This window comes from Spea bombifrons, chromosome 4 (assembly GCF_027358695.1).
Source record: "Spea bombifrons isolate aSpeBom1 chromosome 4, aSpeBom1.2.pri, whole genome shotgun sequence".
NCBI classification, from domain to species: domain Eukaryota; kingdom Metazoa; phylum Chordata; class Amphibia; order Anura; family Pelobatidae; genus Spea; species Spea bombifrons.
The window spans coordinates 101174748-101193299 of NC_071090.1; the positions used below are offsets into that span (position 1 = coordinate 101174748).

At 46.5% G+C, this 18552-nt stretch overlaps 1 protein-coding gene across 1 annotated transcript; it reads left to right on the forward strand.

The window, feature by feature from the left end:
- Window positions 1-2068: 2068 nt before the first annotated feature.
- On the forward strand, window positions 2069-18267 carry PPP3CC (protein phosphatase 3 catalytic subunit gamma). Its single transcript, XM_053463054.1, has 14 exons — window positions 2069-2820; window positions 9191-9388; window positions 9527-9651; window positions 9854-9965; window positions 11027-11172; window positions 11391-11530; window positions 11820-11897; window positions 12447-12541; window positions 13106-13231; window positions 14230-14307; window positions 14785-14866; window positions 15562-15659; window positions 16504-16533; window positions 17430-18267. The coding sequence occupies exons 1-14, from the start codon at window positions 2766-2768 to the stop codon at window positions 17594-17596; spliced, it is 1530 nt and encodes a 509-aa protein (XP_053319029.1). The 5' UTR covers window positions 2069-2765; the 3' UTR covers window positions 17597-18267.
- Window positions 18268-18552: the final 285 nt, after the last annotated feature.

Here is an 18552-nt window from a genome sequence, read left to right on the forward strand (position 1 = left end):
TCATTCATTGTATTTTTTTATTATTATTTTTTTTTATTATTATTATAAATTATATTTGAATTTTTGTTCTCTTCTTCCTCTGAAATTCCCTTCTCAGGTTCTGACAATAAAATAACGGTTTGGATGCGGCCTGCTCTGCGTCTGTGTGGGTGTATGTAACGGGAGGGGGAGGCCGATGGGGGATGGATGCACCGGCAGCAGCTCTCTCTAACCTAAATTAATTCTCTCTCGTTTTGGATAATTACTGGGTTTTTTTTTTTAACAAAGAATAAAAAAAACATATAAATTTGACGGCTCGGTAACGAAATGCTGCGTCCCATCAAACATCGTCTTTTACGTTGGATCTGAGAAACTGAGAGCCAATGATACGTTTATTTAAAAATAAAATGAATAAGACACAATGTATCAATGTGGTTCCAATGAGGAATACCTCCCAAGTGTCCCGATTTTAAAAAGCATTGTCCCTCTTTCAGACCCAAAGCCCTCCATTTCCAATCCTATAGTTTAGGGGGCTCGGAACGTTTGCTGGGTAGGAAGCTATCACCGTGTGCTTCAGCGCTAAATCCCACAATAATACATATAATACAATAAAATACAATATAATACGATAAAAGAGAAAAAAAACGTGTTTCTGTATAGTGTGAAATGCAGGCTTCTTCTAAATGTCTATTGAAAGATGACGTAATAGCCTTTAGAAATCCCTAATTCCAAAAATAGACCTCCTAAATCAGATGTACCTCCTGGGCCGTTTGGAATGTTTTGGGGGTGTTTGGGATGTGCAGAATCTGCAAAAAATTAAGGGACCTCTATAATAATAAACAAAAACACACAAAACACTCGGCCCTCCGTTCTTTATGGGGAGGTGACTTCTACCTCCATACCCTTTTCTTTGTTTTTGCATTAAACAGGAGAGTTACTGGAACATCAGCCAGGTAATCAGGACTGTCCTGAGTAATTTAAGACAGTTGTTAGTTATATATTTTACGATTGTGGTTTCAGGCAGATGTTTATTTGTAATCCTCAGAATTTTCAATGTCTCATCATAGGGACCCACTTTAGTGGGAATTAGTGGGTTTGTGCAGGTGAAAACTGTAATGGGGGTGAGCGCGGCCAAATACAGCGGTCCCCCCAGAGGAAGAAGAAACTGGCCCATAGAAGTAGGGAATCACCCGGAGTTGGCAGGCATGATGAGCATGTTACACCTGCAGTTGTTGACCGAGAGAGTTGGCAGGTATGATGAGCATGTTACACCTGCAGTTGTTGACCGAGAGAGTTGGCGGGTATGATGAACACGTTACACCTGCAGTTTTTGACCGAGAGAGTTGGCGGGTATGATGAGCATACACCTGCAGTTGTCCGCACAGTCAGTGGAATACTTTAGGTTGTGGTTAGTGGATTGTGTGCATTGTCCACTGTGCCGTCCAAACGTGCCATGGACTGTTATACCACCAAGCTATTTGGATGGGCAGCCCAGGCTTGTGGTAACGGGGTAATTCATTGAGGACTGAACCCGGCAACACCCCATCAGCAACAAGATACACAACCCGGCATATCAAATGACTGAAGAGGGATGTGTTTTTAGACTGATGACACAAAGGAAGAGAGACTTATGTGACCCCGTGACCTCTGAATAGCTGTTTCTGTAATCATTTAGAAGGGTGTGATGTATTTACACTAATTTATAAGCACATTTATGTTGACATTTCGGACTGTATAACATTGTGACTACCACTAAGACTGCGCACCTTGGTAACCTGGAATTATTGTATGGAGTTTATCCGCCGTGTCTACTAAATGCCTTGTTTTTTTTATGGCAAAATAGCAGCCTTGGGGCAGCCAAGTAATGTTATAGTCATGGAGCACACTGACAGTGTAAAAATACGGTTATTTAGCCAATGAGAACTGTCACATCTTGTGATTATCCCGATGACATATGCTGGAAACTATAAGAGAACTACACTTCCCGTCGTCCTTTGCGCCCCTGCCCTTTTCTAATCGCAATGACGCACTGCCTTGCCTTGCATGTAGGGAATTGTAGTTCGCATGCTGGATTCGTGACGACGATGAGGCGTGGCTTGTGAGCGCAGGCCCGACGCCGGCAGGTGGGCGGGAGCGCGCGACCGAGAGAGAGACAGTCAGAGGCAGAAAAGGGGATAAAGAGACAGCTTGTGAGCGGTGCTGGGGAATAAAGAGCGATAGAGAATCCACCAGCAGGGACGAGGCTGAGAAATAGGGCCGATAGGGAGAGGCAGTCAGATTATGCGAGAGACAGCCAAGCAAGGAAAGAGACAGCCTGCGAGAGAGACGGTTCTAAGGTGAGATCATTCTTTGGGCAGAAGCAGACTTCCTAGAGAGCCAGCGAAGCCGGGGCACATAGGTAAATGTGAGAGCAAACGAGACAGACAGGAAGAGCATGACATAGAGATTCTCAAAGAGACAGTCTGGAGAGAGAACTTGGCAGGGCTGTGGATTAGCTGAGAGAGGGTGGCATGTGGGGAATGACAGTGACAGATGTAAAGACATCCCCTTGGATAAAAAGAGACAGCTTGTGAGAGTCAGGAGGTTAGTGAGCAACACAGCCTTTGAGAGAGACATAGACAACCAGAGGCCTGGAGAGTGAGACAGCCTGCCATCTATTATCTGTCAACTAAGGTTTTGAGGTAACCAAGGAGACAGCAGGAAATGGAGAGGAAGTGACAGAGGACTGACAGCACGACTGCCACCTGCCCAACCCGCCAGCGAGACATCCGTGGGCAGAGGGCATCATGTCGGCACCCCAGGTCCAGACCAAGCTGTCCAGCACAGAGCGCCCTGTCAGAGGTACTAAAGCATCCCTTCCATGGCCACGTACCCCCCCCGTTCCCCGCCGCCCCCCTGCACCACTAATGCCTCCACGATTTGACCCCGTCACACGGACACATAGCGTAACCTTACACATGGTGCCGTCGCCGCCACCACCGCCGTGCCCCCCCAGGCCATTTTCCTAAAAATGTGCCCCCCACATTACCCCTGCTGGGCATAGTGCATGCTGCGGTACCGTCGGCCGTACGTAACGTACACCTGATGCAGATAACCGGAATTCTAATACATAATGAATAACGGGCGAGCGCGTTATTCCGACTTCAGCGTCGCCCGCACCACACCCTGGGAGAGACAACTTCTGTCACGCCGGCCGCCGGGGATTACAACTCCCAGCCTTTGGCTGCCTGAGTCCGGCAGCCATCTGGGCTGCCAGTGGTGGTCTCTAAAGCCCACCCGTACGTTATAATTCCGGGGCGATCGGGTGATTGGAGCCGGCGGATGGTCTCTATGTCCGGATGGAGGCCGTAGGAAGTACGTTGTGTGTCTCTCTTCCTACAGGAGGTCAGAAGATCTGGAACGATTCTTCTTGACCTGAGGCCGATACGCTTTGTCTTTGGGGTTTATTCACTAAAGCAGTAGATGGCAGGAGAGCTGGAGTTTCCATTCCCTGAATTAACTATGCATTATAAAGGGCCATCCCGGGCAAGTTTCTGAGGTCACCTGCATAATGTATGGATCAATCAGTGACGTCCGATAAATACCGCTAATATGATTTATACAGGGCCATCCATCCAAGCGATTCTTGGAGCAGAAGCTCACCACGGTTGGCCCTTCATAATGTAAAGTGAGATGGAACTTCATGCCACCTGCCCACTCGCTTTAGTGAATAACACCCTTAGTGTAACCATATGACTCTGCCATATAGATAGAAACGCAGTCCATCCACCAGCGGTGGAACCGGAAGGGATGATGCTGCTTGAAGTCTGGTGTAGCGACAGTGATAATCCATGGGGAAATATTATGGGATGGAGCGCTTCCCACGCATGGCCACGCAGTCCAAAGAGACCCTTCTTGAAGGTGACTTGGCCGGAGTGGTCTATGCCCGGTGACATAGGCAGCGGATATCTATATGTTTTGCAGGCTGTCTTTCCCGTGGCATGTGACGGTGACATAGATAGTGTTGTAAGCTGTCACTGTTACTCCGCGCGTTCGGTTATTTGAGTGCCTGTAGTTATACATAGGATAAGGTCAGGGCCGGGTAACAATCCTTCCCGCTGACCGAATCGCGCACCTGTGCCTTCACACAACTATTTCGACAGGCTGACGGGTCGTCGTCTCTTAGACCCGTCGTGTGAGATGTTATATGGCGGATTGACGCTACGGTATTTGTGTACCCGGTGCCTTAGAACCCGAGTGCTTCCTCCTCTCCCGGTGCCTTAGAATCTTAGCGCTGTAGAAGGGAACCGGTAAATGTGTTAAAGACCCCCGAGCGGGCGTACGTTAAGGACCTTGCCTTAAAGACAGTTGTGCGCAGGGTAGGCGATCATCTCCGAGCTCCTGATCAGGGGAATCTCTCTCCCCCTCCTCCTCCTCCTCCTCACTAATAGGATTTCCTGCCCTCCTCCTCCCCCACTCGCAGGCTTTTCTGCGAGGTGTGTGCGCTCGCCGCATTACACCGACTCCGTCCCTGTATAATCCTCCGTCTGGTGGGACGGATGAAGCATGGGAACAGGTAACAGCCAGCCCACCCATGACAGGGACGCCACCCCGGGGGCAAAGTCTGTGGAAGAAGAAGAGAGAATCCTTGTAACTCCGCCGCCCGTGCCCCCAGAAGCAGCAGGGGGTGCAATCGGTATGGGGTAGTTCTTAGGGCAGTTGGGTAGATAGTATGGTGTAGCTTAGTCTTCCTGCACCCAAGCACGTTGTCTCCTGATGTTGTGTACAAAACAATGTGTTGATAAGTTGCTATCACTTCGGTGGTTGTTGCACTCGGGACCCGGGAGCGACGCACGGTAACGGATACCTGTCCGTAGAACGTTCTGTTCCCGGGACTAACACTCCGTAGGTCGCTGACAATGTAGGGTAATTGGTCAATTAAAGACGAGGACGTCGGTCCGGGTGATGAGCCCGTTGGCCGTGTGTCGCCATGTGTGTCGCCATGTTCTTTATATCGGGGTACAGCCGGCCGCTGTGGTAAGAATAAAGGCCGGTTATTGAGATTTTAGGTCTGCCGTTATCAGTACCGGTGGCCGTAGGACGAGCTCGTGTTTAGCCCTGACGCTAACGCTGACACACCTTGGGTATATTGCCGACGTCCCCGCTCCCTATTGTTCCTATAGGTGACTTGTGCAGGTGGGGCATTCTCAGCGCATTCAGGTCTACACAAAGTGCTTTGTTTCGCCTGTCCGTGCAAGAAGAGCGTCAACTGTTCTAATGGAAATAATACAATCACGTTGCCATGGAAACATTGGATGGGGTGTATAAGTAGTGAATAACGCTTTGGTTATGAACGTACCATCCCCAGGCTGCGGGAAGGTTGCCGTCTTCGCTTCGGGTGAAAGTGACCGTTTCATGGCCGGGATCTGATTTTCTGATAGATCCCCAGGACCTACCTTTCCTATCCGTTACCCAATCAAATTCACCTTATTCCATCAAAACCTTCTTTGCCCCCACTTGGGGCAGTCTTTTGAAACCGTTTACTGTAACCTGGCCGCTGTACGCGGGGACCAGCCGTTTGTCTTGTGTTAGCGATTGATCTAATAGGATAAATGCTCAGGGGTTTAATGACGGGGGGGGGGCAGCTGGTACAGACTCTTTAACTCTTGACATACTTTACTGGATTTGGTCACTTTGTTCCTATATGGGATTGTATCTTTAGGTTGGACCAATCTACGTAAACGATAAGGGCCAGACAAGCAAGCGTAGAGTTTTTATTGTTTGTTTTTTTTTGTGGGAGAAAAGAGTCCGTAAAAGTTGGGCGCCGTCAACATTAAGTGCGGGACCGCTTAACTCCGTGCAAGTTTGGATGAACTACAGAAGTTCAGGTGGTCATTTTGCCCCCCGGTTTCTAGTACCCCTAGATGTGTGGGTTTTTAGCCCAGGTCCATCAGCTACAGCTTCAGTTGTTGTTCTGTCTGTTATTAATTACAAGAGGGGGATCCTGGAACTATGTAATATTAGGGGTCTTTCTGACTGGCCCTTTGGCCCGTTGTGTGTGTCACATCCCGTTGGAACTACCCATAGTACCGGATCAGTTGGCTGCAGCGCCAGGCTGGCCCGTTCACCCGTTGGTACCTGATTCTGGCCCGTTTGGGTTGAATCCGCCACTCAGTACCAGCTGCAAGTTTGATACGGCACTGGATCAATCATCGATGTCCGCAATGGACAATTTTCAGAAGCCCGTTACCCAAACACGAGCCTCTTTATGTTGGTTAAATTTATTATTTGGAATAGCTACGTCCTTTGCTCGCAGAAAGCCCTTCTTCATTAATTGCGGGAGCTTTTTCCCAATTTGTGCCCCCTTTCCCCAGCATTGGGCAGACCTCCCAGGGCTCGTACGATGTTAGAAGAGCGGGGGCAGCGAGTTTGAGTGTTTTATGTGCGTCCGGGATGTGGCCCTTTTCATGGAGGTTCTGCTTCCACTGCGGTAAAATCAGTTGTGTTTCTCGGTCTCACTATAACCTTTGAATGGTTAAATTAAATCCCATTCATCTTACACCGTGATATCTGAGCCACTAAAGGGTTGTGGATACTATGCGTTGACCTCTGCTGGGTGTGGTAGGGCCGTTTAAACTAGGGCTGCAGAGATCTAGCGTTCGTTTCTGTCATCCCCGTCTATGAAGGGGTGTATGAATGTAATTAGCATGGGTGTAAGAATGAAGCTGGATTATGGCACCTCTGACCAGGTGAAATCCGCTGACATGCCCCAATTACTGGGATCACCAGAGAGAGAGAGAGCGGCGCGAATACAACCGCATGGATCTGCGTGCACAGCTGCGTACATATAGAATATATATATATATACTATACATGTCATTGTGTACGGGGCATATGAAAGAATCATCGTATTTATGATTCCTACATTTAATGAGCTGATGCCCCCCCAGGTTGAAAAGTGGAGGCTTGCGAGAGTGATGTCCCCCCCCGAGCCGGAAGCCATAGGAGACCCGATTATTTTCATGTACCTGTGAGGTCCAAAGCTGCACCATTTTTGGGCACCATCTTTAAAAGGCTAAAAATATGATATTTAGACGGCAACCTAATTAGATTCTAGAACATTATATTTAAAGGAATGTATCGCAAATTCCATCACAGGCCTCTAGTATTTATACCTTAAACTGCTGTCGGAAGCAGCATCGTTCTGGGTATGAAGGAGCCGCAGGGGTCACCATAACGTCTATAAAAACAGCAGGATGGGTTTATGAATAAGATTGTCATAAAATCCCAATATTTTTCTTCTTAAAGAAATGCCTATTAGTGATCCTCAACATCACATGAAATCTCACCAGATCCCGTAAAAAAAAAAATGTGTATTAATGTCCCCCTCCCCTCCTGATTAGCAACATTTCTTTCATTAATTGCTGCAATATGTGTATGTATCTATATATGTATGTGTGTGTGTGTGTGTGTGTGTATATATGTATATATATATATATATATATATATATATATATATATATATATATATATATATACATACATACATACATACATACATACATACATACATACATAATCATGCTAGATATATACCTCTTTTGGCAGATAAATCCTGTTTTTGATTCTACTATGGATAATGCAGCATTAGGGTATTTAGGGTATTCTTTAGTAAGGCCTCCGGTGATAACTCCCAAGCGCTTGACCCTCTCAGGCCACCATCATGGGCTCTTCCAAGCAGCTGAATAACACACGCTAATAAGACACATACTGGATTATGTCGCTTGCACGCTTCACATTCCTTCTTTGTATGATGTCATGTCTGGCTGTATGTAACTTATGATGTCACCCAGCTGTACATGGCTGTATGTTTTATCCCTTGCTGTTGCACCTGACTATGGCTGGTCCCATATAGGACATGTAATGAGAATCCCGAATCATGTCCTTGGGACCTGGGCCGGTGCGTGTCCTGAGCCCGTGGTGCCACGTCCGGCACACGCGTTTTATTACACACGCAGTTTCCGCGCAGCGTTCTGTTCCTCGGCTGCACTCTCCTCTAATCCCCCCCCCCCACACACGTACGCTGGTTCGGTGCAGGCGGCCATGTCTTCTGTGGGCTGATTCTCTTCCTGCCATGTAATTAGCCCCCTGCTCCTCGCACGCTGACAGCCCCTTGGCATTGCCACAGAAACTGCACAGACATACCCTATATTTGGGAACGCGGCGTTCCTCTGCGTGCGGCTTTGGCTTTCGTGTAGATGCGCGTCTCCGTGCGAAGAATGGCTTTGAGTAGCTGCGAGGATTAGTGATGCGTATAAAATACATTTCCATGCGTGACTCTCAGCTCTTTATAATATATCCAGACGCCTGCTTTCAACAAAAAAAATGCTGATCGCGGAAAAATATATACAAAAGGGAGGCACCCAGATGTCTTCATCTAACAAATTGGATTAAACGGAGGAGAAATGAAATCATGGAAGGCACCGAAGTGCAGATTTTATCTTTAATAACTTCATTTAGACAAGATTAGACGACAGATAAGACTCATTCAGTCCTTGGTTTCTTCTCGGATTCAGGATAGCTTCATGCCTGTCCCATGTGTTTTTAAGTTCTGTCACTGTATTAGCCTCTACCACCTCGGCTGGGAGGCTGTTCCGTTTATCTAGCACCCTTTCTGTAAAGTAAAACTTCCTGAAGCCTCTGAACCTCTAGATTTAGATCAGGAACCTTTGTTCTAACATTTCTTTTGAAAGAAACTTCCCTTGGGTACTTTTGTTTAAATCCCTTTAAATTTGGGTCGTGCCGTGACAGTTGCGTGTTATCTTTGCGGTTTTACATACAGCATGCGCAGTCCACATAAATTTACATGGTGATTAGCAGGGAAGACAGGTGTGCCGGCCGAAAACCTCACACGGGAGGTATTTTATACAGGCTGACCTGCTCAGCGGGGAGAAAGCCGCCTCCTGAAACCGGATCTGGGTCTGACGCAGGCTGCGCGAGCCACCGAGGCGCCCGGCGTGCCGGGTCCTGCGGGGACTTGAACTGGGTTTACAAACCGTTTATTATGGGGGTTTTGGTACGGATCCTCGTTCATACAGCGGCACTTTTCTCTTGTGTATAGGGTGGGTCCCCTGTATATCCCCCATACATTCCTCCGCGCCATCTTTTGTAGTTGACCATAATTGACCACCTTGGTCTTCACTTGCTGTCCAACTCTCTCCTTACCTTCCAGCCGTTCCTTTCCCTCCCACGCGCCGCCTGTCCGTGAATGAGGTGTTTGTAGAAGGACGCCCGCAGCTGGAGACCCTAAAAAATCATCTGATTAAGGAAGGACGACTGGAGGAGGAAGCCGCCCTACGTATTATAAGAGAGGGTGCGGCCATCCTGCGCCATGAGAAGACTATGCTGGAGGTGGAGGCCCCAATCACAGGTTACTTGCTATATTACAACCTTTGTATGATATCTTGTCTGATATCTTAGTTCCTCTTATCCTTATCGCATCAGCAATCATTCCCATGGTCAGAACGTTGGCTCTTGCCCCATTCCCTGTTTTGTTTTCTTTCTTCAGTATGTGGTGACATTCATGGACAGTTCTTTGACCTTATGAAGTTGTTTGAGGTTGGCGGCTCCCCTCATACTACACGCTACCTCTTTTTGGGGGACTATGTGGACCGAGGATACTTCAGTATTGAGGTCAGTCTTTCATCTCTTTGTTGTGTAGACAAAATAGATGCTTATGTTATCAACAGGGTTGCCCAAGAACGTTCAATGTCCATGGATAGGTCAGAGGTGACATCTACAGTATGTGTCACCCTGGCAGAAGCTTCACCAGAGAGGGACCTCTGTCATGTGGCACACGGCAGCTGTAGAAACGTTGTCTTGTTTTTCTCTATAGTGTGTCCTGTATCTCTGGAGCCTAAAAATCATTCACCCCAAGACCCTGTTCCTTCTACGAGGGAACCATGAGTGCCGACATCTAACCGAGTACTTCACCTTCAAGCAAGAATGTGAGTATCCAGCTGTGCAGGCGTCAGTCTGTGTCATGCTTCACCACGGCTCCCCTGTCTTCAGCTTCATCTGTCTGTGAATTGCACGGTCCTCTTTCCTCTCCACTTATAAATAAACCTCGTCTCCATGCTACTCCATGTTGTACTCTGCCACGTCTCCACCTCATCCCTCCATATTTATTAGACTCCTTTTATCTATTCCATTTGAGCAAGGTTCTGGAACACTCATGGAGGACTGTATAGGGTGACTTTGTGGTCCTTTGTGTTATGTTTGAACTTGGTCGCCCCTTTTGTCGGCCATCTTGTTGGAGCTGCAGTCTCCTCTTCTTTACCGAAGCATATAAATTAGATCTGGAGCGCTGTACTTTTTAGGTTCCTTTGTAGGCAGAAGGCGAGGGGCTCATCAGCAGCCCACAAATCCCGGCCTATATTCCACCCTTTTGGGCCAAACCGCATCCACTTTCTATTCCTCACCGTTTACTGCTGTGGCAATCCCACAGACCGCTTCAAAGACATTTAAAGCCCATGTGAGTGTCCTGAGTGGCAGCTGCCACATTAACCCACAGCTTGTGACCGGTTGGAAGTCATGATTTACCTGCTATTCTTCAGCTGCCTGTCAGGAACCTACTAAGCAGTAAAGAACCAAATATGATTCCCAGACAGGAATTTTTTTTGCGGTCGTTCTTGTTTAATGCTCTCGACTGATGCCAAGGCCTATGAGAATCTCATCCTCCGCACCTAAGGGCTTTCATTATATAGCCATCTGGAGAACTGACCGGGGCTAGGACCTGTGGATCGTGTGCTTGGTGGTCATGGTGGTGACCTGCCAGAGAACTGTCCATGTTGGCCCTCGCAAAGCTGTTTAGGCATAAGGAGGGTTCCGCAGAGAATTGATCATATGTAGGTTTTGAAAGCCGCACACAGGGATATGTGCTTGTGTATAAAACACGCTGAGCTGCATGTCTATAAAGCAGCGTGTCTGATTCACGAATGTGTGGCTATCACCTCCTCCGTCTCTATAATGTTGACTTTTCGTCTGACTCCCCTCTGCTTTCCCTCAGGTAAGATTAAGTATTCAGAGCGAGTGTACGACGCGTGTATGGATGCCTTTGACTGCCTCCCACTGGCAGCTCTACTCAACCAGCAGTTCCTCTGTGTCCACGGGGGCCTGTCGCCCGAAATAACGTGCTTGGATGACATCAGGAAGGTGAGACGCTCATAGAACCCCAGCGACGTTACTCTCCTTAACACAATGATATGGCCGGTGGATACGACTCATATGACAATGTGTTGTGGGGTGTAAATGGTTACGTGTAACTGCGTGTAATGCTCCCGTAGATCTGGGTCGTCGTGTCTGTAAGCGTGAAGCAGATCGTTGTCTGGTTGATACATTCCTACAACTGCCTTTTCTCTCCCCCTCCTCAGTTAGATAGATTTAAGGAGCCCCCTGCCTTCGGCCCCATGTGTGACCTGCTGTGGTCCGATCCGGCTGAGGATTATGGGAATGAAAAGACATTAGAACACTTCACCCACAACACCGTGCGGGGCTGCTCCTACTTCTATAGGTAACGTTTAACAGCTTTCCTTAAGATTTCTTTTTCTATAGTCACCGTAAGGTGTTTTTTTTTTTTTTTTTTTTTTTTTTTTTTTTTTTTTTTTTATAACTAATACTTTTTTCTCCTAATATTTTTTTTTCTTTCTATTGTTGATTGGTAAAGCTCAATGAGACAAACGGACAACGTGTTTCACCGCCCCTGCCCTTTCTGCAAACTGAGCTGTGAAAAGTTTAGTTAATAGTTAATTTTGGGAATCATTTGTTTTCGGCGGGACCGTTAACCTCCTTGTCGTTTTCAGCTATCCTGCCGTCTGTGAGTTTCTGCAGAGCAACAACCTCCTGTCGGTGATCCGGGCCCATGAAGCACAGGACGCTGGGTAATTATTATCTCGCTTTGTGGTTATTCCTATGGCTTTGTGCTCAAAGATTGCGTGTCTTTGGGACCCGCTTCTCTGTGTCGACAGATCTCGGAGTAGCGCCTGATGGTAGAAGGATTCCCTCCCTGCATTAGCCCCTCTAACACTTCTGCTGGGAGGCAGTTCCACCTGTAGACCACCCTCTCTGTAACGTAATGATGGCACAAATCCCATCTTTTTTCAGCATAGGCGCATACAAAGTGACTTGTGGGTTGTGTTTAAGCAGAAATGTAAAGCTAGTAAACTGGTGTTTCCTCGAAGCGGAGATGCTAGAATTACAGATGGTCCATCCTTTGATCTCTCCCGGTGGCTCTTAAATAGAAGTTAATGAAATATATATATATATATATATATATATATATATATATATATATATATATATATATATAATATAATATATGGGGCGAGGCTGATCATGGCGGAGGTGATTCTACTGGTTCACAGAAGACCATTAGAAATGGATTAGCGTTTCCCCAAGACCCACCTGCTGAACTTCATCTTCATCTCTAGGTATCGCATGTACCGCAAGAGCCAGACCACCGGGTTTCCCTCCCTCATCACCATCTTCTCTGCACCAAATTACCTTGATGTATACAACAATAAAGGTGAGACGCGGCGGCTGACACCTAAAGGCTAGCCGAGCCGGGCAGAGGTGGCGTAGTTTCATGTTCTCACTGATGGGCAATGCGGCCCCCATTCCTTATAGTTTGAGTGGGTAGTTGTCTCTGCCGCTGTCTATATTGTGCATGTATATATATGTGTGTGTGTGTGTGTGTGTGTGTGTGTGTGTGTGTGTGTGTGTGTGGAGGGTGGGATGGAAAGTGGTGGGTGGAAGGCAGCTGGACATTCTGCTATTTAAATGGCCAAGCTTTGTTATTTATTGTCCTGATGAAGGTCTTCCCTTCGCATGGCATCACGTCTTTTTGAGGGAGAAGCTGGCTATACCGCTGCGCTCCTTCACTTTGCGTATAGGGGAGAAGGTCACGGCCTGTTGTATGTTGCTGTGTGTGATGTGTGTACCTGGGTTAGAAGAAACACGGATGTTACAGCATGGCGTCTCTATTATATGTGGCGAGGGGTCACCGGCGTGTATGCGGATGGTCGCGGGGTAAAAGAGGCTGCGCTCTCTTCTGTCATTCATCTACATTCATCCTCTCCTCTCTTTGCAGCTGCAGTGTTGAAGTATGAGAATAACGTGATGAATATTCGTCAGTTTAATTGTTCTCCGCACCCCTACTGGCTGCCAAACTTTATGGACGTGTTCACCTGGTCTCTGCCCTTTGTTGGGGAGAAAGGTAAAAAGCACAGCTCGGACATAACGTTCTATGTAATGTGCACATCGCCCTGGGCAAGAAAATAAAAAGTGTTCCCTCGTTCCACTTGGAGTTTTTAAAGAGTACACCGGCCGCCTAATAAACCCATCTTGGCTCTCAGTCCATCTATTACATGGCGGATGGAGTCATGACTGGTGAACTGAACCTAGACGGCCATTGATAGTAGCCAAGGTCCAGGCTTTCGTTCTCTAGAGCCATCACAGAACCTCTTGGGGGCGTCTGTACGAAGCGGTCCGTTCACTTCTTATTTTGGAACATAGGTTGTTTTCAACGATACCGGATAATATGGAATTTCCTTTCTGCTAATTTCTCTGGGTATGGAATTAGCTTCTGAAGTCCCTTAAAGTAACACCTTGAGCAGGAACACGACCCCCCCTGAGATCTTCTCCATTTTAATTTCAGGAACCATGGAGTATTTTTTTTTTTTTATGCAAAGTTACATGTTTTAATTCCTATAGTTATGATGCGATCTTGTGATGTCATGTTACCTTTTGGGCCCCGGATCAGAAGCTGTATATAACTGTTTGGGATGTTGCCGCTATCGGCTTTGCTCGTGTGCCAAACATCCTTTCCAGCCAGCCAGATCCTTATGTGAATCAATGCAGTAGAAGTGTCTGCTGTTTAACAGATTTGTCAAGCCCTAACCCGGTTTTTGGCAAGTTATAACGCAGGCAATTGTACCTCGGTCCTCCCCGTCCATTTTAAAGATCATGGAGTTCTGCTGCATCCCCTTCAGGGCTGTTTCAGGTCTACCGGTTTCTTTGTAAATCACGTGTTTGTGCAATTCTCCCATCCTCCGCTGGTAAGCGGTCACTCCGCGCGGCACTTTGCTTTTAAGCTTTGATTGATTATAGATTTGCGACGCGTCGTGTGATTTTTATTTCTTTGAAAGTGATCCGCGGACGCCTGTGGTTTGTCTTTGCTGACATTGCTGACATGTATTCTGTCTTGATCCACAGTCACAGAGATGTTAATGAACATCCTGAGCATCTGTTCCGATGACGAGCTGATCTCTGACGGGGAAGACCCTCTGGAAAGTTAGTATCCACAACGCAACATGCTTGTTTTAGCTACTTTATTCTGTATATCGGCCCTGTGTTCCTTTCGCTGTCCGAGACGTCCATTATATTTCTTCCTCTGTCTTTATCCGTCTCGCCCCTCCACTTCTGAAATCTCTTCTCTCAAATATGTTTGGTTTCTTCCCTGTCTTCGGTTTAATGTTTTACACAGAAATCTCATGGTGCTGCCACAACCACAAGGGATTCTGGGTAGGCGCATGCAAATAAGGTCAACAACAATCACCTTTTGCCTCTATATAAATATATGCATAAAGTGGCTATAGAGGCAAAAGGTGATTGTTGTTGACCTTATTTGCATGCGCCTACACAGAATCACTTGTGGTTTAGTGGAAGGGTTTTCCATCACCTTTACCCGCCATAATTTATGTAATGTTTTACATGAACTGTATTCTTTCTCTCTATCCATCGCTGTATATATTAATTTTATTTCTCCAGCTGGTGCTTCTGTACGTAAAGAGATTATAAGAAACAAAATCCGGGCGATTGGGAAGATGGCGCGGGTTTTCTCTGTGCTCAGGTGATGTCTTCTTCTCGGTCATCTTTCTTTTCCCACTCCTCTGCCATATTGTCAAGGTTAGGTAAAGGTTAAAATGGGCTTAACACACAGGCTTTTTCCAGGACCTATTTAAGAAGGGGCAATGGGTTTTACGACCATTCCAAGCGCATTCCATTGGGAATCATGAGTTAGGTTGGGCTAGATGCCATTTAAAGTCAATATAATCTACAGCTCCTCGGTCACATTGGGATCCATCACTCCTCTGAAGTAGTGATCCCTAAGGTCTTCACCAGCAGGCTACACTCTCCTTACCAGAGTAAGAGAAGTCCCTCCTGTCCGTGTGAACTCACAGCGGGTTCTTATCTACCCGGTACAGGGGAAAGCCGTTCACCTTAACCCGTGTTGTAGAATGGAATAGTGTCGTGACTATCTGGTCACGGAGTAAGCGTGTGTACGTACCATGTGTGATCTCATCCGCTTTAACAACATACAAATTTGCTGTGCATGTCAGACCTGCTGAGGACATGTGAACCCAACCACGATCTGACTGCTCTAGTCAACGGGAGCATCAGAATTATCTTTGTAAATAATATAAATGTAGCTTATTATCTTTTTCCTATAATAGAACCAATAGACCAATCCCCATTCCCAGCTTTGGGGCTTCCGACCCACCTATCGCCTGGTCTTCTCCTAACCTTTGAGTTTGGGTTTTCTAGGGAGGAAAGTGAGAGCGTCCTAACGCTGAAAGGGCTGACCCCCACCGGAACGCTGCCCCAGGGGGTGCTGTCTGGAGGGCGACAGACTCTGGAGAGCGGTAAGTGGCAGCGATGGGGTGGAGGTGCAGATCTTTGAGGGAGGTGGGCTTCACTGAGATGCTTTTTTAAATCCTGTTGGAGTATTTTAGACACAGAGGTGTTATTTACAACTGATGCATACTTCGGAAAGAACGTCGTTCCAATAAGGTTGATTTTTAAATGTGTCCGTCCAGCAGGTGTATTTTCCTGTTTTCGTGAAATGCGCGGGGGGGGGGGAATAAAAAATATTCAGTGGCGCTCCGTAATCTCGCAATAACTTCTAGATTGTATCACAGAATTTCTTATCTTTATATTTTAGGGTCAAAATGTCAATTGAGCGTCTTATATAAAGTGAGGAAACCTTATTTAGTGTATTAGATAAACAGGACGTGATGTGAATCTTATATCTGGACGGCTACCTAGCAGCGGAGATAAAGTAACAATAGAATTAGGTCAGCCATGCTGGAGTAACCGCACACCCCGCAAGGTATTGAGTGCCAGTCCGACTATACACCTTTATAAAGCGGGCCACCTTATTTGTAACAATTCTCTAACTAAATTCCGCATTACATAAATAATTTCGTGTCCAAAGCCTCACTAGAAATGCATCTTTAATCAAATAAATGCGAGCCTGGTTCGTGATTTCCGCCGGGAACACTTAATTGTCTCGTGACAACTAAGCAGGCATTCATAGGTTGTTGCCAGGGAAATGGAAAGTGCTTCTTTCTGTGGTTTTGTGATTAAACCTTCAGATAAAATAATAACATGTTGCGAATGGGTTCTGGGAAGTAGAAGGGGGGGGGTTACGGATGCTCAGGTTTTCGGCTGCACGACTGACGTCTGCTCTTTGGTTTTCTCATGCAGCCACTGTTGAAGCGGTCGAGGCTCAGGAAGGTAAGTTCTATGTCTGCTCCATGATCTGTATCGGACGGCTTCAACTCTGTCTGTATATAAAATTATATATATATATACATTATAAAATTATATATATAATAAAATAATATATATAAACATTATCTAATGCACAGCATTTTTACCAGAGCCAAGCTTCAGAGACTGGCTTTAGTAAAAATCAATACTGGCAATGTTTACAAGTTTTAAATAGCTAGGGATCTACTAATAATGTAATTGTTCTTTGCTTAAATATCGTTAATTGCCGGATATTTCAAGTTACCATAGTAACGTCAAGCGCAGTTGGATGATATTTGAGTGCATAGTTCTTATGAGATACGACGCTTTATTTAATAAGCCACTTCTTTTCACTGAACAAGGAAAACACAAAAGCACTTTGTCTGCAGCAGGAATATAGTGAGATTTTTCATCTTTCTTTCCGCTGCTGTTGGAACTGCGTTGATTTTTGTTCCGATACAGGCTGCAGTTTCCTGAGTGAACGCACGGGGGCGCCAGAGCTGTCCCGATAACTTTATTACAACTAACTTTATTATCACTATTATTTATCGCAGTACATAGCGCTGTCATATCCCGCAGCGCTGTATAATCGTACTCATTCTGTTCATGCCAGCGTAGCGGATCTGCCCGTGTGTATTCCCTCCCTACTGCTAAACAGGTTTAACTTAGATAGGAATATTATTAACTCTATCTTGTTCAATTTTCTTTTATTTTCTCATGTCTGTTTATCTTTGAATGGAACGCGTGTCCTGTACCAATATCTTCTTTTTAATCGCCATATATGTCTTATCCTATTCCATTGTGGAATGTCCTCTTTCTTACATAATTTGATTTAATTCCCCCGCTCCTTTGTCCTCTCCTCTCTTTCTTTTTGCCTCCAGGTGGCGCCACGCGTGGATTCTCTCCCCAGCATAAGATCCGCAACTTTGAGGAAGCCAGGGGGCTCGATCGCATCAATGAACGCATGCCCCCACGCCGCCCCTCATCCGCCCAGGACCCCAACATCATCTCCACCGACAAGAACAACACCAACAAAAGCCCGCAGTGACGGATCCACCGACGGTACCCGTGACTCCTGGCACAGACTCTTGCCATCATCATCCATGACAATTGCGTGTCTGAGGGCAGGACTCTCACAGCCAGGCTCACTGTCGCAGAGTGTGCGCACACATAAACACACATGTGATATACCGACGGGAACGCGTTACACCCATACTGGAACCATCAGTGTATCCAGGTGCATACATTAAATACATCTGGTTATGTAGGAGCGGTGTATGCACACACTGGATACTGAATATATAAATAATTGACATTATCACCCAGAGCTGAGGAAATAACTGCGCACGCTCATTGCAACCACACGTCCACCCCATGCAAGCACTGTGAGCACACACTCACACTCAGCAACACAACACACACACAGGGCTGGTGTGTCCTGCAGTTTGTATTCTCTTTGTAAATGTTATTTGCGTTCTATATACATATATATATATTTATACATGTGTAATATAAAGAACCTGTTTTTTTAATGTAGGGTTCGTCTAGCCGCTGCCGCCGCAGCAGCTGCAGTATTGTACCATAACGTGGGGCGGATGTTTTGCCCCCTTCTCTGTACTTCTGTGGTACGCAGCCCTGCATGGAAACGGTTAAAAAAGAAAAACAATCTGTTTCTGTCAGGAATTGCTGATTGCATACGTATATATATATATAACAATTTACTGGCGTCCATATCTTGAAGGGGCACTCGTGCCATCCTGTGCACTTTATTGCATACGATAGCCGTGTGGGCCCTTTTAACTGTTTGTGTTTCGCTCCTTTGAATTGCGCGGGGGGGGGATTCTGCAGAATGCCACCGTATGCGTTTGCTCCTTTGTGCGCCCCCCCAAGCAGTGTCCCGTGCAGGAGCCGTGTTTGGCCAAACACATCCCTCCCCTGCGTGTGATAGACTCCCCTCGCTAGCTCTGCGGGGTGCTATGCGGTGCGCATGCGCGGAAAGCGCTC

Bases quoted from the DNA above. Each gene is read 5' to 3' on its own strand.
- PPP3CC (XM_053463054.1), top strand. From the start codon at position 2,766: ATGTCGGCACCCCAGGTCCAGACCAAGCTGTCCAGCACAGAGCGCCCT. The intron at 12,542-13,105 runs GTGAGACGCGGC...CTCTCTTTGCAG, and splicing joins TGATGTATACAACAATAAAG to CTGCAGTGTTGAAGTATGAG. The intron at 13,232-14,229 runs GTAAAAAGCACA...CTTGATCCACAG, and splicing joins GCCCTTTGTTGGGGAGAAAG to TCACAGAGATGTTAATGAAC.